The sequence below is a fragment of the Furipterus horrens genome, unplaced genomic scaffold (genome assembly GCF_987537825.1).
Source record: "Furipterus horrens unplaced genomic scaffold, mFurHor1.1.pri manual_scaffold_1, whole genome shotgun sequence".
NCBI classification, from domain to species: domain Eukaryota; kingdom Metazoa; phylum Chordata; class Mammalia; order Chiroptera; family Furipteridae; genus Furipterus; species Furipterus horrens.
This window is the reverse complement of record NW_028327171.1, coordinates 152,898,488-152,926,235: the sequence shown is the minus strand read 5'-3', so window position 1 is coordinate 152,926,235 and position 27,748 is coordinate 152,898,488. Positions and strand designations below refer to the sequence as shown.

At 39.5% G+C, this 27,748-nt stretch overlaps 1 protein-coding gene across 3 annotated transcripts in view; it reads right to left on the bottom strand.

Annotated features, from left to right (window-relative positions):
* GPD2 (glycerol-3-phosphate dehydrogenase 2) overlaps nt 1-27,748 on the bottom strand; it is a 143,371-nt gene that overhangs the window by 73,593 nt on the left and 42,030 nt on the right. For all 3 annotated transcript variants that reach the window (XM_090280012.1, XM_090280031.1, XM_090280024.1), the window contains exons 3-4: nt 14,027-14,198; nt 547-671 (exon numbers count right to left, since the gene is read on the bottom strand). In XM_090280012.1, coding sequence (XP_090136138.1) covers nt 547-671; nt 14,027-14,198 — 297 coding nt within the window. The remainder of the gene's footprint in view (nt 1-546; nt 672-14,026; nt 14,199-27,748) is intronic.

The window sequence follows — 27,748 nt, the reverse complement described above, 5'->3', positions numbered from 1 at the left end:
AAATGGTGGCAGACTGGACAATAAAGTGTGACATAAGAAAGGTATGACTCAGATCATCCTTTCCTTGAGAATATGTCAGTGACAAGATTAACATGTGATTGCAGTTTCAGTTAAGAGGATTAATTTAATACTCCCCCTGTATTATAATGCAGCTCCCGGACACTGCTTGGGACATAGCAATTTGGTGATTGGGGGAAAAAAGAAAGGGGGCGGGGGGGGGGGGGAGGAAGGAAGGAAGGAAGGAAGGAAGGAAGGAAGGAAGGAAGGAAGGAAGGAACAATCACAATTATTAAAAGGCAACACATCCAAAGTGATTTTGTAAATCTACTACTTTGACATGCCCGTGAAGGAAAAGCCCCTGATTGTCCATAAACATAATACCACAGAAAAGAACCGGCACACCTCTCCTTAAAGATATTCCAGCAGAATACACTAAATGAGTATTTCCTACAGGAAGAAATGTTAAAAGCCATAAAAAAACTAATTTAATTGGGAAGAAAAAAGCATAGTCGCAATTTTTGTTTAACAACCAGCATACACAATTACCTGCTCAATATCCAACTTCATGATAGCCTTCTGAAGATATCTCACACCACCATGGATCAATTTAGTGCTTCTGCTGCTGGTCCCTGATGAGAAATCATCTCTTTCTACAAGGGCTGTTTTTAGTCCTGTGTAACCAGAAAACCAAATTAACTTCTTAAATTACACAATTTGTATGTAATTCATTAAAGGCACTTCTCCAGGGTAGAGACGATCACAAGAAAAATTACTCTGAACATGGATAAATTTGTATTCAAAATGCAGTACACTGTCTATATTATAATGAAGAGATTTTAGTCTCTTCCTGGGGGAAAAGTCAAAGCAGAACTAGAAGCATATTAAACTGTGAATGAATCACAACAAGAAAATATTACAGTACAATTTCATGGCAGTAACAAACACTAGTGCTTTTAGAGGGTCCAAGGAGAGCCTGCACCCATCTTTACCCATGAGAGATAACTCAGCATTTTCATGAATCCCTCTGGAGCTCCCATTCACCCCTCACTACAACTGTCCACACACATTCCAGCCCCGTATCTAATCTACTCTAATGCATCATCAATAAGCCTATACTAGCCCTCGTATGTGCTGGCTCCTATTTCTAGAACGGTGTTATAGTGGTATACAATGGGAAAAGAGATCAAAGATACCACAACAGAAGAAAGAAGAATACTAATCTTTGGTATTGAGGAGTTCATGATCTAATTTAAGACATCCTAGCACAATACTGTAGAATTACAAAGAAAAGGACAAGCCAAAACAATAATAATAATAATAATAATAATAATAATAATAATAATAATAAATAGTGCAGAGTACCACAAGAAAAAAACAGACAATATTCTTGGTAAAGGTGAGGCTGAGCAAAGAAAGGTTAGTTTCAGAAGTCATCCCTTTCCCCACCCCTTTCTTTGAGAGCTGCAATGAATCTCTTAGAGATGAAATTACTTTGGTTTGGTTTGGTTTGGTTTTCTTGCAGAGACATCCCTACGTCTCCAGGATTAGGTAGGACCAGCAGTACTATGAGGTCCATGCACTAGTTAGAGATGAAATTCGAAACTTCAAAAGACCCAAAGTATATATCAACACCCAGCCATGAGGAATTTTCATGGTCTGGCTGGCATACTCTTGGGGGATGAGAGAATGTCATAGAATCAAATTACAATGAGAATATGTAACTGGAGCAGTTTGGGCTCACAAAGCTCATATAAGAGAACCTGTGCATGTATTCAATTCAGAGCCATTTATTACATTTAATACCAAAGGGTCGTTTTTATAACTTTTAACAGTTTAAATATCGTACCCAAATGTCATCATAAAATCAGGCCAATTCCCTTGACTCAAAAGGACAAAATATTTGGAAGCCGTGGAGAGAAGAGTAGAGAACTTTGATTCAAGGGCAAAAACTGCTAATGCTCTAACTAAGGAGCAAAATAACAGAAAATACAGGTATCAAAGACCCAGGTCACTCTATTTAAGCATTTATGCCAGAGAAAGATCTGTAAAATTTTCAACTATGAAAACCCTATCAATGCTTAATAAATTTAGTGCTGGATATATTATTTTTAAAAAAACACACATATCGAGTTAGTACATATTTTTTATAAGAATATTGAAAGCTTAAGTGCCAGGCAAAGTGATGATGTCATGAACAAATTAGGCATGGACTGAGCTATCCAGTAGCTGCCAGCCTGAAGAGAGGCATGTAAAGTACAACAGAGTTTTATAGATACTACATTTGAAAATATAGAGGACTCTTATCTTACTGTGGGTTAGAAGTTAAATTCAGGACATAAGCCCAAAATTGTGTAGTCAAGATTACATTTGTAATCTCTTAAGAATGCACTGTCTTGGTGAGCTATTATATATCACCTTTTCTTAGTAATCCCAACACAGAGAGTTCCTCCATCTCTAAAATAGACCATTTTTCTTTAGTTGAAGATCAAATGAGAGAATTGACTTTCAAATGGCATTTAAGAGCCAGATTATTTAAAATTCACCTCTCTTTCAACCTTGGAATCACAGTCATGGCATCAAGATGCCTGAAACATGAGAGGCAGGGACAGAAGACTGAGAAAGGACAAGCAGCCTCCCATCCAGTCATGGCTCCCCATCTGGGCCTGCCCAAAGGTATCCCACAGGCAGTGGGAGAAGACATCTTAGTACCCAGTCTTTATTTCCTAGTATCTAACCCCCTACCCAGGATGTGGGCTGGACCTAGTGCCTTATTTCTAATGAACAGAACACAGCTAGAATGATGGGATGCCACTTCTGTGACTGGGCTACAAAAAACCGACTTTTTCCTTGTCCTCTTTTGCTTGCTAAGAAGCAAGCTGCCATGTTGTGAGTCAAGGAACCAGGGAAGGCCCCTGGTGAACAGGTCATGAGGAACTGAGGCATTGGTCCAACAACCTGTGAGGAACTGAATCCTGCCAACAACCATGTGACTTGCATCCTGTGAGACTCAGAGCCAGAGGACCCAGGCTAAGGCACACACCAATTCCTGACTCACTGAAACTTTTAACAGTTTACATATTGTACTGAAATGTCATCATAAAACCAGGCCACGTCCCTTGACTCAAAAGAACAAAATATTTGGACGCCTTTTGCAGGGTAGTGTATTGATAATGCAATTCCCCTGTATGAACATGAACTACAGCAAAGACAGGAGCTTATAATTATGCCTGGGGGTGAGGTCTTCAATAAAGGCTGAGTCTACAAAGAAGTGTGTGTGTTCCAAATAGGTGGAAGGGAGGAAAGGAGTTATCACTGGCAAAGATCAGCTTAAGCAAGAAAAGGCAAATGCTTGAAATAGCTCAACTTATGTAGGAGCTACTTGTCCCTACTCATGGGCTGGAGTGCCTGGTACAGGAGACGATGTGAAGGAAATCCAGAGGGAGGAACGGTAAAAGGCTATCACAAAGGGCCTTTCATCCACTTCAGGGCATGTGGGCCCCGGCCTGTGGGCCACTGTTTCTCACATATTAAGTAATACACAATCTCCTCAAAAGGAAAATGCCTCTGAGAACAGCCTCAAGTCGTGAATCTGTTTGAGCAAATCTTTCCTTAGAAAGTACATCTGGTATCAATGCCACATGAGCATGAACTTGAATACTGTGCTCAGTTGCAAAGTATCCATTTGGAAGAACAAGGGCATGCTTGTTGATTTTTTATCATTATAAAAAAAGAAAGAAAATTAAAAATTTTCCAGAGGCTCTCAGATATTGTTTTGAGAAATATTATTGTGGTGCCTATCAGGGGAGCCACCAAAATACTTGAAGCTGAGAAATCAGATTAATGTTCTAGAAAGATTTCTCCGACGGCAGGCACAGAGGGTAGGGCTGGATGGAGAGAAGAGATGGAGACAGGAGACCATTTAGGGGACCCATGTCAGACAGCAGGAGCAGGGCAATGACAATTCCAGCCTTACAAGGCAGAAGATGATGCTGAAGAAGAATTAGAAGAGAGAATTTATGGGCTTGTGCTAACAGAATACATTTTTTCTCTTTTCCAAACTGACAGCATGAGGCAGGGAAATACTCTAGGAATTAGCAAACCATCTCAGGATATTTCAGGATATTTAAGTGAGAGATAACACTTTAAAGCCTGAAAACTGCTTTTGCAAGTATTGGACATTTTAAAAAGTTATTCACATGTACGTATGTGAGAAGCCCTAGTGAATACCAACAAAAGTTAAAATGGGCTTCTCTGTTAAACCAGGCTGTTTTTCCTGTCTCATTATTTCCAGTGTCATATCATCAAGCTACCCACCAAGATTTCCAAAGAGAAATAATACTGCTCCTTCTAGAGTAAAAAAATATAAAAATTTAGTCTTCCAAGTTATAGCTAAATTGATATATTAAAGCATTATGCAATCTAAAAGTATCATCAAAAGTTTTTGGAACCATAAAAGAAATAAATATCCTGGAAAATGAAAATATTTAAGAATTTTCAATGGCTGCTATATGCTAAATGTTCTGAATGTCTCATCTTTTTTGACAAGAACAATAGAATGAGGCAGGAGTCAAGACGTTACTAGAAGTTATAACCGTTTCTCAAAAATATATTCCTTAACTGATTAACCATTATCTAACATGTTCCTTTCTGTTTAGCCTCTCAAACTTTTTTCTCCCCTCAAAAATTACTGATCTGAAAAAGAAAATACTGATCTCAAATTAAGAACTTAGTTTTCTGATACATTAAGTATAAAGCAAGGAAGTAAGAAGAGAGTGCTGTCTTATGAACAGTATTTTTAAGTGATATTCAATGCTAACATTTTGTGTTCTTAGGGAAATAATTAAATTTGAAGGACATCAAAAATAAATACACCCAGGCTTCAAGCCTATACTCCTGGCTCTTTTTGAGGAGCTCAAAAAAATCTTCCCTCAGGACAGAAAAAATGACTTCCCCACACACCAGGCCGTGAAGGACTGGCTTCTGTGTATTTATGGTAATTCACTAAAGTAGTTATAGATTTTATGAGAAAGGGTTTTTGTTTCCTTTCTTTTTAGAAGTTACTTTTTATGGAAAGCAATAATCTCGGTCACTGCTGAGATGAACCAGAATATTTAGGATGGTATTATTACTTTACTTTTTCTTTTTATTATTGATTGTTTTTAGTAGGTATTCTCAGGAATTTCATAACAGTGATGAAGTTTTAATATTGAGGTGAAATTACTCTGAAATTCTTAGGTGAAATGATAACAGGATTAGTTATAGTAGAAGAATGAAGTCAACTTGAAACCAACCTTTCAGTCATCTTCAGCCAATTTCTTAGCAAGTTAAAACTGTTTCTTCTGGGTGGAGCAGGCAAACTAAACTTTATAGCTTTGCCTTTTCCAAATTGAGCGAGAATCTACCTATCAAGCACTTCCAACTAAACCAGTTCATGGATCAAGACAGCTGGATGAAGTAATCGCCCCAGTAAGTCTAGTTAAATAGATCACTTCGTAAGTTATATAAATGTCTAATCGGAAACTAGTATAATATTATATGTCAACTCTAATTGAAAAAAAACATGTAATTAACAAAAAGAAAATTGGGTGAATATAGGAGGATAATTACCATCTAAGGGAGGAATGGTGCGACATTTAACTTTCACAACATGAAATAGAACTGAAGTATATTTTAATGCCTTTTACTGATTATATTATTATGCATGAAAACATGCTCTATGTAGTAAATGCAGAGAAGTAAAGAGAACAAAATATAACTCTCCTGTAATCACATAGCTCAGAGACAACCACAGTTGACATTTGGGTGTTCAAATGTTCACATTTTCTATGGACATATATGACCACATACACACATTTTTCCAAATTAGGATTATATAATTTATTCCATTTTTTCAGTTAACATTGTTTAGTGTAAACAACCCTCTATGTCAATAAATATTTTTCTATTATTTTATTTTTAATGTGTAATAGTATTACATTAAATATTTGCAATAATTTATTTATTCAATTTCCTATTTTTGAACATTTGGGTTATTTCCTACCTTCACTCTCACAGATAAACTGCAAGATTTATATTTTCGTTTAAACTCTACATCTTTAATTATTTCACTAGAATAAATTTTCAGATATGAAATGTTAAAGATATTTTTCAATAGAAAGGAAAGAAAAATCCCTATAAAATAACCATCAGAGGCACCAAGGTAATAATATACAAATAAAAAAATTTAGACATTCTGTACATTGATACCATAGCATAGGTATTAATGCCACATGTCCCAAAAAAGAAAAATTATATCATTTAAGTGAAAGGGAGTTTATCTTTCTTTAAAAAGCTTTGGGCACTTACCTTTGGATTTCAGAAAGCCATTGCCATTAATAAGAAAAGGGACTAACCCAAAGGCTGAACATTTTATATAAAGGATCAATTTCTCTAAAATATAACACTCCTATAAAGCTGCAAAGTAATCCTGGCTTTTTAATCCTCCAGATAATAATCCTGTGGTTTCTACTAGTATTTTCTAACAGTGAATGTTAGTATTTTATAGGATTGTATAATACTGGATTTATTATTTAATAATTATTTCTCTTTTTATATTAGGAAACAGTTAAACCATTAATGGAGATACTGCATTAAGTTAGAACATACCATTAACATACTTTGTTTCCATAAAAACAAAGCAGGCTCAAAATTGTATTAAGCCATAATATTATTTTTTTCATAACTTGTTTTTCAACTGACAATATATTTTAGCCATTTTCCTTGTAAATACTTATAAATTTCTTTTTGATAACTGAATGTACCTAATTTATTAAACTGGGTACCAATTTTTTGCTATTATAAATATTGCTATAAATAAAATTTTGATCAATATGGCATTAAGTTCAGGTTTGAACTCCTCCAAACACAAAGAAAGTTTTATATAGTTTATATATATATATATATACAGAGAGAGAGAGAGAGAACATGGTTGACTCAAAAATAAGCACTCCGTGGACCAGAAATGTAGCAGGTAGTAGAAACTCAGGGCAGAGTATTCAAGCCCCCTCAGCCTCTGTCTGGCTGGGCTCTGGGTCTAGAAACAAGCAAAGGAAACCAAGATCTCAGTTCCTAAAGGGTAAGAAGAATATAAGTCTTCCTGCAAGGGAAGGTAAAGAAGCCAGATTAGCACTTGGATGCAGGGATTGAAGAAAGGTTCCAGCTCTCGGGAAAGGAAGTTGAAAGACCGTCTTAACCATTGTCTGCGGCTAGACATGCCTAGGAGGCAGGAAGACAGACAGCCCTGAGAGCAGCATCTGAGCCAAAGCACCACCAGCTGGTGTGGCAGTTGGTCGGAGTGATGCCCAGTATCAGCACAAGAGCAGGAGCCTCACTTTGGTTCTGGGAAAAGTTTCTGATGGGACTGGATAGTGGCAGCAATTATAGCTGTAGAGGTGTGAAGGTATGGAAACAGACAGTGATACAAAATTGATTTCATACAAAGGAAGGAAAGGGAGAGAGAAAGTAAAGTAAAAATGGAAGGTAAAAAATACAAAATAAATGCATGAGGTAGCTAATAAATGGAAATGGATCAACTTCACCTATATTAGGCATAAAAAGCCCAGGTATATGCAGTTTATCACAGACATACTAAAACAAAAGATATAGAAAAGTTAAAAAGAATTATGACACAAACCCTGTTTGATGTTATAAATACTTCCCAATATCACATGTGTTTGTTATATTTCTGCCATAGGTAACTTTCAATTTTTATGAAATCAAATTTAGTGGAACTTTCCAAAAGAAAACCTATGGCTTCATTGGTGTCTTGCTAAAAAGCATCTTTCTTACTCCATTTTTTGTTATAATTCACATATCCAGCCCTGGCCAGTGTGGTGCACTTGGTCAGAGCATCATCCCATGTAGGAGAGGCAACCAATTGATGTTTCTGTCTCACATCAATGTCTCTTTCTCTCTCTCTCTCTCTCTTCCTCCCTTCCCTTCTCTCTAGAATCAATAAGCATGTCCTCAGGTGAGGATAAAAAAATAAAATTCACATATACTTTCTTCTAACAGTTTTATGGTATTTTGTTAAATCCTCGATCCACATGGATTATGATAAACAGAATGTGTGTGTGTGTGTGTGTGTGTGTGTGTGTAAACTTGGGGAAGTGGATAATTCCAACATCACTTATCAGTACCCAGTAATGACAGATCTGAAATGTTGTCTTTACCATATTCTAAATTTTATGTATTTAGATCAACTTTAGACTCTTTCTTTTGTTATACTGGTCTCTCTATTCCTTTAACAACCTATTTTAATTAAAATAGCTTTAGAATACAGTTTAATATCTGATAGATCTCTACCTTCTTTATCATTATTCTTTCTCACTATTAATTTAGTAAATCTCATAGGCTTATTCTTCCAGATAAACTTTAGTGGTTTCACAAGCCACTCTCCAACTCCTGCCAAAGAAAATCACTATATTAATTAAAATTACATTAAGTTTCCAGATTAACTTTAGTAGAATAATACAATCTAGTCTAATAAGCAGTGTCCAGCAAACTCATCTACTGCAATTCTACTGTCCTGAAACAGGATTTCCTCTTCCCTATGGTGGGAGAAGGATGATGGCAGAAGGGGTGAAAGGGGTGGGAACCTGTAATTCCCAGAATGCACTAGCTTCCAAGGCTCTCCCTTTTCTGCATTTTTTCTGGAATGCACATACCTCCTCCTTTTCACAAACCTTTACTTATGCAGAAGAGTGTCATTACACTCCTTCATTTATGTCTGAGAAACCTGAGGCTCTGTGTAAGACTAAGAGGCTTAGTCTCTGTGGAAAGTCATGGTACTAGTAAATGAAAAGTCAAAATTTGATCCCAGTTCATTCTAAGTCCATAACCTGAGTCCTTAATCATTGTGCTACACTGCCTTAGACTTGAGGAGCTGTAGTGAGAATTCAGATATTGCTAGCCAGATCTACTCATAAACTATAAGTATATACAGTATTCCCTCACTATCGCAGGTATTACATTCTAGACACCCTGTGATAGGTGAAAATCCGTGAAGTGGGAACCTTACATTTATTTTAGTATTTATATATATTTTAAGGCTTTATAAATCCTTCCCACACACTTATAAACCATTCCCAGTCCCTTATTAACCTTTCCCACTCCCTTATGAACCTTTTCCACACTTTTATAAACACTACTTATATTCTTAAACATATTCTACACCCTTAAACCTACGTAACTTTAACAACGTATGTATACAGTACCGCAAAATCCCGTGATATTGCAAAAAATTCGCGATAAATAGTTAAATATAATATTTAAAAAAATCCCGCGATACAGTGAGGCCGCGATAGGTGAACTGCGATATAGAGAGGGACTACTGTATACATTTTTAAACAAGACAATGATAATTGATGTTTTCCTCCAGCAAGAAGCAGTCTTCTCTGAAATTTTAACAGAAACTATAAAGGTTGCCTTTATAAATCAGATTTTAAACCAAAACGGTATTAGGTGATCCCTGGTACATAAGTAGAGTCACATAAAAGAACAAAAAGAACTGAAGAAAAACACCTTGAAAAATGCTGAGAGCTTTCTTTGGGGACAAAGTGCCTACCACTGGGCTTCAAGGCTGTGCTTCTGCCCAGGAACTGGACACAGAGGTGTTAAACAATGAAACAATTTCTATTGATCCTAGCGACCTGCAGGACAACATGAGAATTGTGCATATTATGTTTACAAAACAATATTCCCAAGTGAAACAAATTAAAATCAATTCCCAAGAAAATGCAGATGGTAAGAGTGTAACTAAATGTTCGTTAAGAAAACTTCATGACTTTCTTCCTCTTCCTGTACTCTTTGTTTATCCGTTACCCAAATTGCACTGGGGCATAGTATTTTATCAAAAAACTTGTGAAAACATTTTTATACAAGCCCTTAAACATCTAGTGTTTCCCCAAAACTTTGATGTCCTGAAAAATCTAATTATTACTGGTAACTTTAAAAGATCACAGTAATTTATTTTTGTCAAATGTGACCAAAGATTAATGGATACAATCAGGAATAATTTGGTAAAACCATATCAAACGCAGAAAAAGCAAAATTTGTTGTTAAGTGAAGCATCAAATATAATAAAAGAGCAAATTCCATGAATGAACAGCAACAATGCACAATTCATTAACCAAATGTTCATGATTATTTCACACTTCAGAGAGCTACTGATATGATCAGAAATGGTAGTAAAAGGATAAATATAGATTAATTTCAGCATCTCTATACATTTTAATTATAAAGGCTACCCCCTAAGGCCTACCAGCAAGAAATATAAACATCCCTTTTATAAACCATAATTTCCCATATATGAAATAACACATTCAGTCAGTTATTTTAAAAGACAACAATCAATATGCCAAGAAATATTAACATTGTTTTCTTAGCTATTACTAACTATAAAAATTTAAAGTCTGGTCAACATTCAGATTCTGGAAACTCTTATAACTCCAAAATCATCATCATCATTTATCATGACCATCATTATCCACGATCATCTGCTAAGTAACTAGTGAGATCACTACTGAATGTCCTTCATTGCCCAAAGAAAAAAATATATTTGTTCCACAAATATTAATAACTCCTTGAGGGCAAGACCACATCTTCTTTGTCTGTATTCTCAGAGTTAATTCAGTACTTGGCTCTCAAACAGTATTGTTTTAAATAGAAAAAAGAAAAACTGGGACCAGGCTAAAGAATGATTAAGAAGAACATCCACATCCTGGCAATTAATTTTTCAGTCATTAAAAGTAATGTGTATTATATACTGTAAAGATTGACTAAATATACTCATATCTGAAAGAAATACTGCAAAATAGTAACTACGGTATGCTCTTTTATTTTCCAAAAGATATATCTAAGAAATGCACAAAAGTGAGCAGAGGTGCGACATTTCAAAAGGAGAAAAGGAATAAAAGGAATCTAATAGTGATTGCCTTGTTATTTTTTTTCAGTCCTTCAACAGTGCTAACTGTACAAGGGAAACTAGCTTTCTAATTCTTCTTACCTCCCCCTGCCAGCTCTAGGTCTCCATTTTAACAATTCTTTCTGCCTTGATAGACTCTCCTCCCATTTTCTCCTCTTATAACTGACACCCAGTAAGTTCTCAATCCTGCATTCTACCAAACTGCATATATATTTTTTTCTGTCTCCACTCTGAGCAATACTGGGCAGATATGGGGACATACACACACATAAAGATCCTGTGTAGATAACGAATTGACATTTGTGAATCTCAGCAAAGTCACCCTACTCCCTATCACATTATCCATAAGGTAGTTCTAAAACTTTTGTACACATAAGTCCCCTATCCTGCCCACAAGCAGAACACAGTGTTTAAAATCAGCTCTGAAGAGTCACAATCTCCTCTTTTATATCTTAGAAACTTTGCCCTTTGTTTCTGTCCCAATAAATGTCTCTTACCTCCCTGTCAAAACTAAGATACATCTCTGATATCTCATTGTTGTATCTTTACCAGATATTGTTCCACATGCTGACTTCTATTATTTATACTTGCATATTAAAGTTCTCCTCCACAGGCTTTTATTTCTGAGTCTACAGAAATATTCAGATTGCTCTTATCTTTAAAAAGAAAAAGGAAGAAAGGGAGGGGGGGAGAAAGGAAGGGAGGCAGGGAGGAAGGAAGGATGGAAGGGAGGGAGGGAGGGATGATGAAAGGAAGGGAGGGAGGGAAAAAGGAAGGAAGGCAGGAAGATTGCTTCTTGCACACATTACCTCCCTTCTTTACATTCTACTATACCATCAAGTCACCTCCTTTCTATTGTGTCTCTAGATCTCTTTAAAATGCATGTCCATGCCTGCTTCTTCCTTATTGCCTACCCATTCTCTACACTGAAACTAATGCTCTTCAGGATCTCAAAATTGTCTATTCAGTCAAGTCCAGAGGACTTTCCCTGGAGTACCAGGCCTGGTTTTGCCTGTCCACCCTCCTGTCATTCTGCCCTCCACAGCCTGGATGCTTTGAACTGAAACACATGCTGTCTCCCACATGCACAGCCTCCATGCCGTTCCTCCTGTCTGTTCCTTCAGATTGGAACACTTTCAGCCAGCAATGTTTGCCTATTAAAATTCTACCTGTGCTAAGAAGCAGCTTTCTTTCTCCTGACCATTGTCTTCAGATATGATTACCCTTGCCTTTATACATCCATAATGCCCTCACACTTTCTGAAAGGCACACAGTCTCTATAATGTAATTCAGTCTACACAAACACACACTAAAGAACTGTGAGCACCCTACAGACACCAACTATAACAATTATCTTTGTATTCTCATATACTGCCTTGCATATTGCCATGCATGCCACAGGCTTTCAGTTAATATCCGCAGAATTGAAATTAAAAAAATTGTTATACATTTCAGTGCATAGCATGAACATAAGTGGGGTCATCAAGAAATATATTTTTTCTGAACCCAACTGGGAACATAATCCTCCTTAACATAGAAAATTGACATCTGGTAAATTCTAACTCCTGTGGTAGTCCCAGCACAAGCTGGGGTAGTCCCCAGCAAGGCCTCCCATTATGTTGGGAATATGCCCTCTCTTTCCACTCTCCTTCGCAGGCCTCCAGGGGAAAGAGTTGAGCTCAGATACCTTGAAATAACTGTAAACATTCTTTCTACCTGTTTTAATACGTCCAAAGATAACATGGCTCCAACTACAAACCATGGATACAGGAAATTATATGAAAATTGGAGTCTGCCTGGCAACAGGAAAAATTCCAGGGCCTACATTTTATATTTACCATTATTTAGAAGTGACAGAAAGGACCTAGTCTGTCAGGTCTACATAGATCAAAATTTAAGTGTGGGTCCTGTGCAAATACAGTAAACCTAGGGCAAGTTTTTATTTGTGTGTACCTAAATCTCCTTAAATTTAATTCATTTTTGTAAGAGTAAATTCTACCAAGTATGTAAGGTAACTAAATCTAGGATGGCTATGGTAGTAAAATAATTTAAGGAGAATTATTTTATGTAACAAATTATTATCATTAAGTATGAAACTGCAATAAATACTAAACCTCATGTAGTACCTAAAATATTGAGTCAAAATTCTTTGTAGCAGTACACAGCCCCCAATTCAACAGATCTAAGGATATAGAAAAAAGCATTATTTCCCCAGGACAATTGGTTCTAACTGCCTTCATGTTAATATGACATGAATTATGATAGAACTAACAGTTTTCAAGTCCTTTTCATGACTCCACATTTAATCCTCTCAACATCATTGAAAGTATTTTTTCTTACCTGAAAGATAAGAAAGCTTAGAGAAATTAGGTAATTTGCCGTGTGTGTGTGTGTGTGACTCCACACTAATAAACCACAAGAAAAAAGTATTTTATTAAATGTATTTTATATAGCATTATCGGTGTTCCATACTAAAATTTCTTTCTTTCCATGTCATGTTTCCATTTTCAAAAGTGGAACTTTTTATCACATCTTTCCTAAAGTCAGCTAATAGAGTGACTGAGAGAGAAGTACAGGTTAGCAACAGTCTATTTATTCACATACACCGGAGTTTCCCAAACTGCAATCTGTATTTCACTAGAAGAAATTATTTTACGAGATACAGGAAAAGAAAGAAGTATTTTAATAGAATAATTCACTTTAATAAGTCTTTTCTACTCTTTACTGACATAAATGTGATTTTAGGTCATAATATTTTCATTTCATATAGATGTATTTATTATGTACTAAAAAATTAACAAAACATCAGATTAATAAAATCACAGGAATACAAGGTTTTCTTTTTAAATAAATTAATTTAGGTATACAAAAGTTATATTTAATTTTAAAGTTGTGTAAGTGCCTACATTAAAAAATATTGAAGGTGCTTCACAAAGGGCAGTAAGTCAGTAAACACAAGAGAAACATGACTACTAGCACAGAATGCCTACTGTGTTCTTACACTAGGGAAGAAGGAAGAAACCTTTCTTTATCTGGGTTACATTCATCCACATCAGAACTTACCTCTGGTGACAGCATCCAGTGCACAGCCACACCCTGTTGCTCCTCCTCCGATGACAAGGACATCGAATTCAGATGTGTTTTGCAAAGTCAGCAGCTGAGCTTCTCTGGAAGGAGGCTCCCTGTTAACAGGTTCTGAAATGCACTCTGCTGCCTCAACATAGGCCAGGGTCATCTGATGTGAAAGGAGAACAATTTCAGTTGTTCATCTGGAATGCTAATTTAATAAATTTTACAATATACTAAAAGAGATACGTAAGGAAGACCATGGTCCACAGCCCACATGAAGTTATACAACCAACTGCTTTGTGGGGAAAAAGTCATTAAAATCTAGGTGCTTGGTTCTTTTTTTCATGAATCACAACTATTGAGCCATGGAACACCTGGTTTCAGATTCACCTCTCAACTGCTTGCTATGGTTTCATAAACAGACAAGTTTAATTATTTCCCACACTGTACAGCAATTCCCAAATACCAAATACCTTGTCTAAGATAATTTATAGAACACATAAGGAAATGTTTTTATCCAGTAGCAGCAATTCATTCAAATAACATTTAAAAGTTTTGGAAGGAGAAGTAAAAAGCATTTTATGATATTCTGCAATTTCTTAAAAGTATGTGTTCTTCATTCCTTAATTCCCCTGATAAAAATATATTCTAGAGATCGGGGGTCTATAAGTTTAAGTCAGTACAATTAAAAAGAATCTGTTTAACACAAGTTTAAATAATTAGCTAAAGCCAACGAGAATAATATTTTTCAAAGATTTTAGAGGCTAACCCATTAAATGTTTGATATAAAATTACAAATTTTATACATTTAATAACTGTTTTGATTTCTGCAACCTTTAACAATAATATAACTAAAGCCAGCCATTGTCCCCCTAAGAATAACAACCTTTCATTAGAATGGAAATTATCATAAATTCAAAATGATGCTAGACTTAAAAATAAATAAATAAAGTAGTTGACAGAAGTCAGAGTCAAAAGCCTAAAAAAATAGATAAGTATCTTTTTTTCCCCAAAATGCTAACACTAGGATCATTCACTATATTGAACAGTGCTGGCCAATCTTGCTCTAACAGTTCATTATCCAGAGATATATGAGGTCTGTCCAGAAAGTGTCCAGCCATGCAATATGAATAAAGAGACATTTAATGAAGAAAATATAAGATACAAGAAACACTGTACACAGGACAAGGATGCCTCAGTCCCCTTCAAAGTAGGCACCTTGGGACCTTACACAGTTCTCCCAATCGCTATCAATTGCCCCATCATATTTTCCTGAATCTCATTGACAGCCTGAAATCTCTTCCCTTTCAAAGGCGATTTTAGTTTTGGGGAAAGCCAGAAGTTGCAGGGCACAAAATCTGAGCTGTAGGGGGCACTGAGTCAAAAAACTCTGCATGAGACATGATAGATAAGCGGGCACCCTATCATAATGAAACTGCCAGTTGCCCATAGCTGCAGCCTTCTGAATCATCTGAATAGTTTCCACAGATTCATTGCTCTATTCGCTCAAACATTTTAAATGTGACAACCATGCAGTACACATGCTCACTCAATAGCATCTACCATCCTTACTGACTAGTACAGTGAAGTCATCATTGTTCACACATGTGCATTCCAGTCCACTCTCCTTGGCTGCTAAGTTATTCTCGTTATATTAACAATGGCTGGACTTTTTCTGAACAGACCTTGTATATCACTTCTATTTTCTTTTCTTTAAATTACAGCATCTGCACAAGCCAAACTGGCAGTGTTTTTTTCCAATTCTATTGCAGGAGCTATGCAGGATGCTCTGAACCACAAAGCCACAGCTTGCTCAAGAAAAGGTGATCTTGGTGCTGACCAAGATTGTTCTGATAAGTGATTTTTATTCATTTAAATATAGTAAACCAAATTCTTCCTTACAGTTAGATTTAACTATAATCAGGCCAATTGGATTGCTATAAAAATAAATCTAGAAGCCATAGAGTACACTGAAAGAAACCTAGATTAGGGTCTGAGAGTCCTACTTTAGCACTCCTGTTTACAAGTACTGTAATGTGACTTTTGACCCATTATCTCTCTGGGCCTTGACTTCTTCCCTTGTAAAATTGGATAAAGCCCATGTAGTGTCTCTATCTCTTCATCTCTGAGTTATCCTCCATCTGAACAGTACAATGGTATGAAAGTAGTTGGTCAACTATAAAGTACCACCAGAGAATTACTGTTGTTGTTTGATTCCTTAACAGCATATAAAAGAGAACTTTCAAAACATATTTTACTAAGTATCATGAAAACAAAAGGTTATAGTCAGGTACCATAATTTTTCAGGCTACTAATTCAGATGCCAAGCCACAAAAATCTTATTCTCCTTTATATAACTTCTAATTATCTGCAATAACCATTTCCACATGTTCATATTTGCATACACTTAAGAGAACAAAGTAAAATAAATGTAACTGCTCCGTGCTGTAGAGACTAAAACAACTTCCAGTCCTGGTCTCTACCTTTCATTATGTAATAAGAAAAAAAAAAAAAAATATATATATATATATATATATATTCATGTGTGTATCTATATATATACAAAAAGCAGATGAGGGCAGGAGAGGATTTTAATTGGGCCACGATAGATGGGTAGGACTTGGACATGAAACTGACAAGTGACTAAACCACCAATACATTTTCACACATCAAAAGAATTTTGTTAACATTTACTGTTTGGTAAGTTTCCTATAAATACTGGAAAAACAAATTTAAGAAATACTTCAAAAATAAATGTATTATGATATGTCTCATTAAAACTTGGTAATACTAAAAGCCCCATATTCTTCTCTGCTAACAGTTCATAACTATGACTATTAAACTCAGCTGAACTTCTTCAGGAAGAATGCTAGATCTGATTAATGGGGGTCTCTCATGCCTGTGAGTGTCTCATTCCATTGACTACACTGATTCTTCGGTCTTCATCCCCTGCCTCATCCTTCTCACCAGCGTGCTCTAACCTGTCTTAACAATCAAAAACACCTCTTTTAACTTATGTTTCTAACAATCACCCTAAAAATTCTTGAAAGCCCTACATACCCTTGCTTTTTTTACTGCCTCACCTCCTACTCACTCCTCAAACCACTCCTCAACTCACTCTAATCTAGATTTTTCTCATACATACTGGCACCACCACCCCCAACTGGCTAATGTCCACTATGGTGCTAAAACCAATGAGCACATTCCACCTCTCAGCACACATATAACAGTTTTTAGTTGTTATTGCAGCACACACATAACTAACCCTCCCCTCCCCTCCCCTCCCCTCCTCTCTCTCTCTTCTACTTTCCTTTGGATATCCCTCTACTGCCTAACCTTAAGCACTGAGGTTCCTCTTCAATCTGTCCTAGTCACTGTTCTCTGATCTCTAAAAACTCTCTCCAGAAAATCTCTTCTACCTCCATGTTGTCAGTTATCTTTTACACCACACTAACCTCCAATTTTGTTCCCCTATTCCAGAACCAGATATCAAACTACCTACTTAGTACCTCCATTTGGATGTCTCACATGTATCTCAAAACTGACTGATGACTTTATCTCCCCAAACTGGGATAATCATTTTAAAACCCATCCAATGTTGTGTCCCTGTGTAAAACCCTTCAAAAGCTTCCAACTTAATTTAAATTAAAGGTAAGTATCTTTAGTCTCTAAGATTCTTCACAGTCTTTTAGAGTACACAATACCAATGCTGGTGAGACTCCAACACAATTGGAATTCTCTTACAATGCTGGTGGAAACACAAAGTGATACAGCCATTTTGGAAAACAGTTTGGGAGTTTTTCATAAGGGGAAACATATATTTACCATGCAACCCAGCAATCCTCCTCCTAGGTAATTAATTACTCAAGAGAAATGAAAACCTATATTAATACAAAAACCTGTAGGTACATGCTTCCAGTGGCTTTATTTATAGTTGCCAAATATTAAGAAAATCTCAAGCATCTTTCTACTTACTAAACCGTCATAAATAGAGTAATAATTGACAATAAAAAGAACAAATTACTGATAGACACAATGACATGAATGAATCTCACATTCATTACACTAAGTCATGGCAGCACATTATGGTTTACTACCCAAATCTGGCTACCACCTGTTTTAATAAACTTTTATTCAAACAGAATCACACTCAATCATTCATACGTAGTCCATGACTGTAATAGTAGAATGAGTATCAACAGAGACTATATGGCCTGCAAGCCTAAAACATTTACTACCTGGTCCTTTACAGAAAAGTTTGCCAATCCCTCTGCCAAGTAAAAGAAGCTAGACTCAGAAACCTACATATGGTATGATTCCATTTATATGATGTTCTGTAAAAGCAACTATATGGGATCAGAAAACGGATCAATGATTACCAGGGTTTGGGTGTTGGAGGAGGGGAAGCCTGACTACAAAGAGAGTAAGAGAATTTTAAGTTGATAGAAATGTTTCTATATCTTGATTGTGGTGGTGGTTATATGACTATATATACTTGTCAAAACTCACAGAACTGTATTATAAGGGGTGAATTTTACTGCATGAAAATTATACCCCAAATTATACATTCATAAACTTCACTTAAAAAAAAGGATATGTGTATACAGTCATTATGTATCAGGCACTATTATAAAGGTTTTCCTTTTTTCTACTCATTCAAGCCTCACAATCACCCTATGAACTAGGCACTACTATGGTCTCCATTTTCACAGAAGTAACAGTCAGAGAAGTTAAGCAATTGGCTCATGACTATACAGCTGGTATATAAGAAAGCTGGGAATTGAACATACACAGCCTGGCAACAGAGACTAAGTTTTACATTGTTACACCATACTGACTCTACATATAATCTGAGAAAAAAAATAAAGAAACAGACTAAATAGTTATAATAGGATGAGTTATCACCAGTTGCCAAATGCAAAAAGTTTTGTTGGGTTTTTTTTTGGTATGGTTTGTTGTGGAGGTTTTGCTGAACAGTCCTTCCAAAACAATTTTTTTAAAAAATATACAGCACTATTGAGGGTAATTTATTTAATTTCTGACACTACATTTAAAATAACATTTTATTTTTGTTTTTTTTGTTTTTTTGTTTTTTTGTTTTTTCGTAAAAGCTGGAAAGTGTTGCAACTGAGAAGCTAAGCACCAAGTTTATTTTAGAGGCAGTAAACAGCCTAAGGCCCTACTTCTAATTATGACAAGACACTCATTCTGGCTTCATATGGCTTTGAGTCACAAAAACACATCTGCACCCTACCTTCCCTAGAATATGGTGTCTGAGGGGAAATGAAGAGAAAGCAGTCATAGAACAGCATGCTCTAAGAGGCCACTGTGCTCCAAATTTTCCCAGACCTTCCAGACCTTTCCTGTTCTCACCCCCCTTCTTTCTAAGGAGTTTGATCAAACAGGAATCTGGAGATAGGCTCCATTAAAGGATTGATCCAGAGATTCTGGGAGAAGCCCTGGAAAAGCAATCTGCACTAAATCACATGAGAGACCAAAATTTTCTCATGTGCTCTGAGAAAACATCTTACCCACTGTCACTCGTTCAATCAATATGTATGGAAGGCCCTCAAGGAATCTATACACTGGAGGACACAACAAAAAGTAAAAGGGAAAGTACAATATAACTTAACAGCTGGATTTAAGATGGAGAAAAGACTACAAGAGCCACAGGAGGTACCCGTAATCCAAATCGGAGAAAGTTTTCTAAAAATTATATCTACATCAGGTCAAGATAGACTAAAGGTATTAGCTGGGAGACAATAAATAGGAAATGAAGAAGGATAGCTGTGTTAAAACCAGAAGTCATACTAGCGAATTAAGTCAGTACATTTCTTTATTGAAAACGGGAGCTACATACCCAATATTTAAAAATTGCTATATCTCATATAAAAATTAAGATTTCCATCAGAGATAAATCTGCTGACACTGAACAGCAGTACTACTCTTAGGCAGGGCTTGTGTACTCTTAGTAGACCAGCATTCCCATTCACTGGCTTCCTGTCACCAGTCCGGCCACGGCAGGCACAGAAGTTTGCCACTGTTGGCTTAAAGAGAGGACAAGCCCAGCACTACCAGATTCAGAATACATTTCCTAACTCAGCCACTGATGCCGGAAGAAAGGAGAACCCAAGACAGAAAGCAGACTGCCTTTTGCCTGTACAGTTCCAACCACAGCTACCAAACAAACAAACAAAAAATCTTATTTTGGAAGAATTAGGAGAATATCTAATATTTAATATTATTTTGATGTTGTTATTTTTGGCCATATTTAATTATTACAGACTATGAGGAAGTAGGTGTTTTTATTAATTTGTAAGGAAGTTTTTATATACATTTTAAAAGGATAAAATTTCTCCATAATTCTGATAGAAAACATACAGCTTTTGTCAAGAGACTGGCACACTGAACACCAACTTGGAATGGAAAGCCATATTCATAATCTTTGAGAGTTGTTTTCCCAGAGGACAGAACAGGGTTCAGGATGCGATCAGTCTCTCAATGTCTGTACACCATTAGACTTGCAAATTAAAACAACAACAACAAATTCCTAGGCATTTGCAACTTCGGGTGAGACTGAAAACAAGATCTAATAATTAGTGTCTATTTCTGAAATAAGTGCATACTTAAAGACCACAGGCAATTAACAACCAGGTTGTCCTGTAATCATGTAGAGTAATAATTGGAGTATAAAATAGAGTTTCATGCAAATCACTTCCAACTGCAACAACTATCGTTCTCTCCCATGTTATGTGATTCAATCACATATTAATAATGGAACTGTTAAATTTAAGGGAAATTGATTCATGTTTTGTTGTTACTGAAATCGTCGTCGTCGTCGTCGGCAGCCGTCCGTCTCGAGAGACGATGGCGTAGCTTCTTGAGAGTCTATCTGCACCGCCGAGAATGGCTGTGCAGTCCGACTCGGGAGTGACAATCCCTGCCACACTTGTTACAGGTGAAGGCAGATGGCCGTTGTTGCTGCTGTTGACGCTGCTTCCGCCTCGATCTTCTCTGGACCGCCTCCTCGTTGCGCGCAGCCTCTGCGCGTGACGTACCTTGCCTGACCGCGAGCTTCCAGGCTAGGCGGTCGTCTGCTTGAACTTCCCATGTGTTGAGATTGATGGAGCATTCTGTCATGTCCTTTTTGCAGATGTCTTTGAACCGCAATTTTGGGCGCCCTGTCATCCTCTTGCCTTCTGCTAGCTCGCCGTAGAGGAGGTCTTTGGGGATACGGCCTGCATCCATTCTTTTGACATGGCCGAGCCACCTGAGGCGTCTCTCGCTAAGAACTGCATGCAAACTGCTCATATTGGCTCGCTTCAGCACCTCGGTGTTGGGAACCTTATCCTGCCAGGCGACATGCAGGACGCGTCGCAGGCACCTCATGTGGAAGCTGTTGAGTTTCCTTTCGTGCCTTGCGTAGGTGGTCCACGTCTCGCTGCCATAGAGGAGAGTGCTGAGTAGGCAGGCTTGGTAGATGCGCAGTCTGGTTTTCTCAGTGAGGCTGGAATTGTTCCACGCTCGCCGGTTCAGTCTGGCCATAACTGTGGCTGCCCTGGCGATTCTCCGGTTGACCTCCAAGTCGACTGACAGAGAGCTCGAGATGGTGGACCCGAGGTAAGTGAAGTCGTTGACAACCTCCAGGGTGTATCCGTCGATGGTGATGCATGGGGGAGTCCCCGTGCCTTGAGCCATAACATTCGTCTTCGTCAGGCTGATGGCTAGTCCGAACTCCTTGCATGCGTGGGAAAGGCAAGTGACTAGCTGCTGAAGTCCCTCTTCGGAGTGTGATGTCAAAGCTGCGTCGTCGGCGAAGAGCATCTCACGGATGAGCACCTCTTTGACTTTGGTCTTGGCTCGTAGACGGGCCAGGTTGTAGAGCTTGCCATCGGATCTGGTGTGAATGAAGACACCTCGCTGCAGTCCTTAAAGGCGTATTGGAGGAGCATGGAGAAGAAGATTCCGAACAGCGTAGGCGCGAGGACGCAGCCCTGCTTTACTCCGCTGCTGACTGGGAAGGCCTCAGAGGTTGCGCCGTTGTAGGACACCGTGCTGTGCATGTTGTCGTGAAAGGACATGACCACAGCAAGCAGATGTGGTGGACAGCCAATCTTCCGTAGCAAGCTGAAGAGTCCGCTTCGACTCACCAGATCAAACGCCTTCGTGAGGTCGATAAAGGCGAGGTAGAGTGGTTTATGCTGCTCGTGACACTTCTCCTGCAGCTGGCGTAGGGAAAAGATCATGTCCACTGTTGATCGGCCAGCTCTGAAGCCACACTGGGACTCTGGGTAGACGCGGGAAGCAAGGGTCTGCAGGCGGGCAAGAGCGACCCGGGCGAATACTTTGCCGATGACGCTGAGGAGAGAGATGCCCCGGTAGTTGTTGCAGTCGCTGCGGTCTCCTTTGTTCTTGTACATGGTGATAATGTTGGCATCTCTCATATCCTGGGGGATGTAACCCTCCTTCCAGCAGCGACAGAGTAGATGGTGGAGCGGCTGTAGCAGGACTGGTTTCCCGCTCTTTAGGATTTCTGGAGGGATTCCGTCGCTTCCTGGTGCTTTCCCGCAAGCGAGGCGGTCGATGGCTTTGCCGAGCTCTGCCGCAGTAGGTGGGGTGTCTAGCTCCTCCATGACTGGTAGGTCTGGGATGGCGTTAAGAGCAGTGTCTGTTACGGTGTTCTTCGTTGCGTACAGCTCGAGGTAGTGCTCGGTCCACCGCCGCATTTGCTGTTCCTGGTCAGTGATGACCTCACCTGTCTTGGACTTAAGGGGGGCGATCTTGGAGGGGATTGGGCCTGTTGCCTTCTTGATACCCTCATACATTCCTCGTGCGTTGCCTATATCGGCGGCTTCCTGGATGCTTCTGCACAGGTTTAGCCAATAGGTGTTGGCACAGTGGCGGGCGGTGTTCTGGACTTTGTTCCTGGCAGCCCGTAGAGCTTGAAGTGTACTGGGAGTGGGCGTGGCCTTGTAAGCCAGTAGGGCCTTCCTCTTAGCCTCGATCACGGGTTCCATTTCTTCCCAGTGAGCCTCGTACCAGTCAGCGTTCTTCCGCTCTTTCTTCCCGTAAGCAATAATGGCGGAGTTGTATATGGCGTCGCGGAGACGTGGCCAATTGGATTCGATAATGTCATCTGCCGCCACTCCCTCGCCGAGTGCATCTTCCATCTTGTTGATGAATTGCTGGGTCTTAACTGGGTTGCTGGCACAACTGGTGTTGATGCGTGGGCGACCCTTCATCTTGGAGTGGTGCAACCTCTTCGGCATTATGCGCACCTTGCTTACCACGAGGGCATGGTCCGTGTCGCAGTCTGCACTGTGGTAGCTGCGGGTGAGGAGGGTGCTGCCAATATCCGTTCTTCTGGTGATGACGAGGTCAAGCTGGTGCCAGTGGCGGGAGCGGGGGTGCCTCCATGACACCTGGTGGATCTCTTTGCACTTGAAGAATGTGTTTGTCACGCACAGGCCGTGGTGACACAAAAGCTCAAGCAGTCGCTGACCATTCTCATTGATCTTTCCTCTCCCAAAGTTTCCGAGGCAGGTGGGCCAGGCCATGTGGTCGGCTCCTACTCTTGCGTTGAAGTCTCCAAGGAGATAGAGAGCATTACTTCTGGGGATCTTGGATAACGCTTCGTCCAGTGCATGGTAGAACTGTTCTTTCTCTTCGATGGTGGCGCAGAGGGTTGGGGCATACACGCTAAGAATGCTGACTGGGCCGAAAGTTGTTGACAATCGGAGGGTAAGTAATCTCTCTGTGCCTCCTGTGGGTGGCTCTATGGAGTTAACAAGCGTGTTCTTCACAGCGAACCCAACACCGTGCTGTCTTGGTTGGTCCGGAGACTTCCCTTGCCAGTAGAAGGTGTAGTTGGTTTCTCTGATAGTTCCGTTGTCGGCCAACCGGGTCTCCTGTAGAGCCGCGATGTTGATGTTTAGTCGTACCAGTTCCCTATCGATGACAGCGGTTTTCCTGGCACCCTTGATCCACGGAAGGTCTGCAGTAAGTCTGGGGCACATGGTCCTGATGTTCCAGCTAGCGAGGCGAAGAGCCGGAGGCTTCTTTCTTGTTGTTTGCTTGGAATTAACTGGTGCGGGTGTTTTGTGGCCCATTTTTCGAGAGGCGCCTCTCTGATCCCCACGCACCCAGTGGGGCAGGCGAGCCATGGCGAGACGGTAGCTGTCCAGTGAGGTGTGGTGACCTCTCCCACCGTCAGAGGAGACCCCTGGCGCTCGTTTCCTTCGCCAATCGGATGAGCTTATAACCGGTATCTGTCTCCTCCCGTGTTGAGTCGACATCTTGCGATGACGCTGGAGTGTCCTCTCCAGTGAAACTGAAGCTACAGAGCCTGGGCAGGGTGATATGGAGGGTCTGCTGTTGCCCATGCAGCAGACCCCCCCTCTCTTCGCAGCTGAAGGGTCCAAGGGAAAGACAGAGTCAATACAGCTTGGCTTCAGGTGCGCCGCAGGAGTTGCCGGTGTTGACTACAATGTCAAACCGCCTTAGGGACTCCGGCTCCGGATTTTCTGTCGGGGTTTACTCCCTTAGCCTTTCCCCTGAAGAGGTATGCCGCAAGGCAGCGGAGGTTTTTTGGAGTCAGAGTTTTCCTTCTCTGATTTTAGAGATGTCCTTCCTCTTTCCTCCTTTGTAAAATCCTTCTTTCAGTGTCTCAGCAAACGTTTGGAATGAGACTACTTATTTGAATCCCTCCTTCTCTGTTTAGAAATGCATATTCTGATGTATCATCACCCTGAACCGCTCCTGCCCTGCCGTGTCCCAGAGCTGCAGCTTGATCCTCTTGCCCGGCTCGATTTCCAGCAGGCGGGAGAAGAAGTCCACGCCGACGGTAGGGTCGCAGGCGGGGGAGCGCAGTCCGGGAAAGCGGCCCTGGGTGAAGCGGTGCAGGAGGCAAGACTTGCCCACGGTGGAGTCCCCGATCACGATGAGGCGGAACTGGTAGATCCAAATTGTCTCCATCACTCACGTGCCCTACAGGCTCCTGGGCATTTAACTCCTTCACATCCCAGCATGTCTGTGGTAAGTTGCAGGACTCACATAAATGTTCTCTCTACCTTTTCTCGGGGGCCTGGGATCCATATCTGTGAAAAGCAGCAGAGTTTTTGTCTTCCAGGAAGAGATGTCTGTAGATGCAAAGAGCCTCCTGAAGAACCAATGCACAAAATTTTGTTTGCCGCCACTTTCCCTGGGGTCTGTAGGTGATCCTTCCATGACATGGCCAACGTAGGGGCCTTCTCGAAAGATTGGTCTGTTGTCGTTCTGATCAATTACAATGACTTCCAGGGGGACTGGCCCCTCAAGAGTCCTGCCGTTGACGTCAGTGGTCTCCACAAATAGCAATTGTTTCTGTGCAGCCTGGTGGACCTGAGGCCTGATAAGAAGCAATAGTTTCTCTGTCCAAGGTTCGTGTTACGGAGACACTGCCCGTGTTCTCATTGATTCTGAAAATTCCTTTAGGCTCTTGATCCACTCCCTTTCCAGTGAGCCGGAACTTGGATCCTTCTGGTCTGTCACTATCGACTACCTGGTAGATGCTGTGAGCACACACATGCAGGAAGAGGGAATGCTGTGTACACCAAAGAAGCAGACATCCTTGTATTTGTTACTGAAATAGACTGACTATATCTGTATAGTTCTTGAAAGTAAATGCAACAAGCATCTCCTTACAGTGAATTTTAAGATATTTTAATGTTCTTTACCTCCTGAGTCACTTTGTGATTCTAAACAATGATTTTTTTTCTTATAATTACATGACTGTAAGCAACATTTCTCAATGTAAACACACTTGGTGATGGATTCATGATTACTCTGTGGAAAGGGTTGCAGTTGGGTAGACAGTCATCTCCACTGGGGACCAGACAAGAGAAACAAGGCAAGTTCATCCTTCTAGGTTGGCTGAGAACAGCACTAGCTCACGCGGAAAATGCTATACAACTCTTAAGTGACTGAGATTCCTTGAGAGATCACAGAGAAACTCTTTTAATAGCAATTATAATATGTCATTATAAAACTTTTAATAGCTGAAAAATAGGGAAAATCCTGTGGCTCTGCCTGACTCGACTTCAAATAAGTTCACATCATAATAGACTACATCATCTGAGGTTTAAGAAATATGTTTCATAGGTTTTCAAATACCTATTTTTAAAACATAGAATATGTGTTTGGAGGTGTCTACACTTGATATCATTTGTCAATTCCAACAGAGCACTGATAATTAGAAGATCTGGATAGGGAGCCTGAGATCTGAGAAGGCAGAGAGGGAAAAAGATGAGAATTGTCACTTGCCTGACTGCTACTAGACCACACACTCTAACATGTTAGGTCTTTTAGTTATCACAATTACCACAGAAGGGCCCCGGCCAGGTGGCTCAGCTGGTTGGCATGTCATCCTATACACCAAAAGGTTGCAGGTTCGATTCCTAGTCAGGGCACATACCTAGGTTGTGGGTTCTACCCCCAGTCAGGCACATACAGGAAGTAATCGATCAATGTTTCTCTCTCACGTGGATGTTTTTCTATCTTTCTCTTCCTCTCTTCCTTTCTCTCTTTCTCTTTCTCTCTCTTTCTCTCTCTCTCTCTCCCACCCCCACCCTCCCTTTCTCTCTCTCCAAGGTCAATGCAAATATCCTCCAGTAAAAATTAAAAAAAAAGAAAAAAAAAGGAAAAAAAAAGAAACTACCACAAAAGGAGGGGCATCCTTTGACCAGGGAGGAAACTAAGTTTTGCGATTCCTTGGGCAAGTAACTGAATCACACTTCAATCTCAGGTTTGACTCTAAATCACATGTCCATGCCTCTGCTAGGTTATCTTTGCCTAGGTTATCTCAGGGTTACCTGGGCCCTGAGATTCACCATCCTTTCTGACACCAGCAAAGCAGGAAAGTGTTGATGGCAGCCAGGGTAGTCAGAAATCCTAGGGATTCTGCATAGCCCACAGCCAACCACACTGGATAGTGAAGCTGATGACCAAGGTTCCAAGAAACAGCACTTTTCCTTAAAAACTTACCTAACGCACATATCTGGAAGTGGATATGGAACTAAAAGAAGGCTCACTCTTCCCTGATCCCTTTCAGGTGAATAAAATCCTGACCCAGTGAGTTAAATGACTGTTTGCAAGCAATCCAGACAGCCATCAGCTACATTTTAACCTTATATTTAAAATAGCTCTTGGTCAAGTTTGTGATGGACACTTTCCATTTCTGTGTGAAATATTTCATCAAATATATACATATTTAAAACTTTTCTAGTTTGTACTCACAAGCTTCTAATTAGATCTAAAAACTTCTTTGCTAAAAAATCACAAATTACAAAATAAGCAAGTAAAATTAACATTGCCTAACTTACCTTAAAGCATCTGTTTTCTTAATTGGCATAACTCTACCTAGAGGAAGCCTTCCTAACATAAACACAACGTAACTATTAAGCAGGGAGGTGAGAGAAAAGCTAAAGGACTCTCTCCAAGGTATTTATAGAAAGTTTCCTCAGTCCTACAATATCCCTAAAAAGTTTCTTAAAAAGGCCTTAAAATGAATAAATAGTTGAAAATGAAATGCAATGTCAAATCAAAATGAATGTCAGTGTTGCTCAGTTAGCAACAGCCTAGAAGCTCACCAGCTGTCAACGCTAATCATAGCTCAGTCGTTGACTCACTGTGTGACCTACAGCAATACAGTTAACCTCGCTGATTTTGCATGCCAGCAAT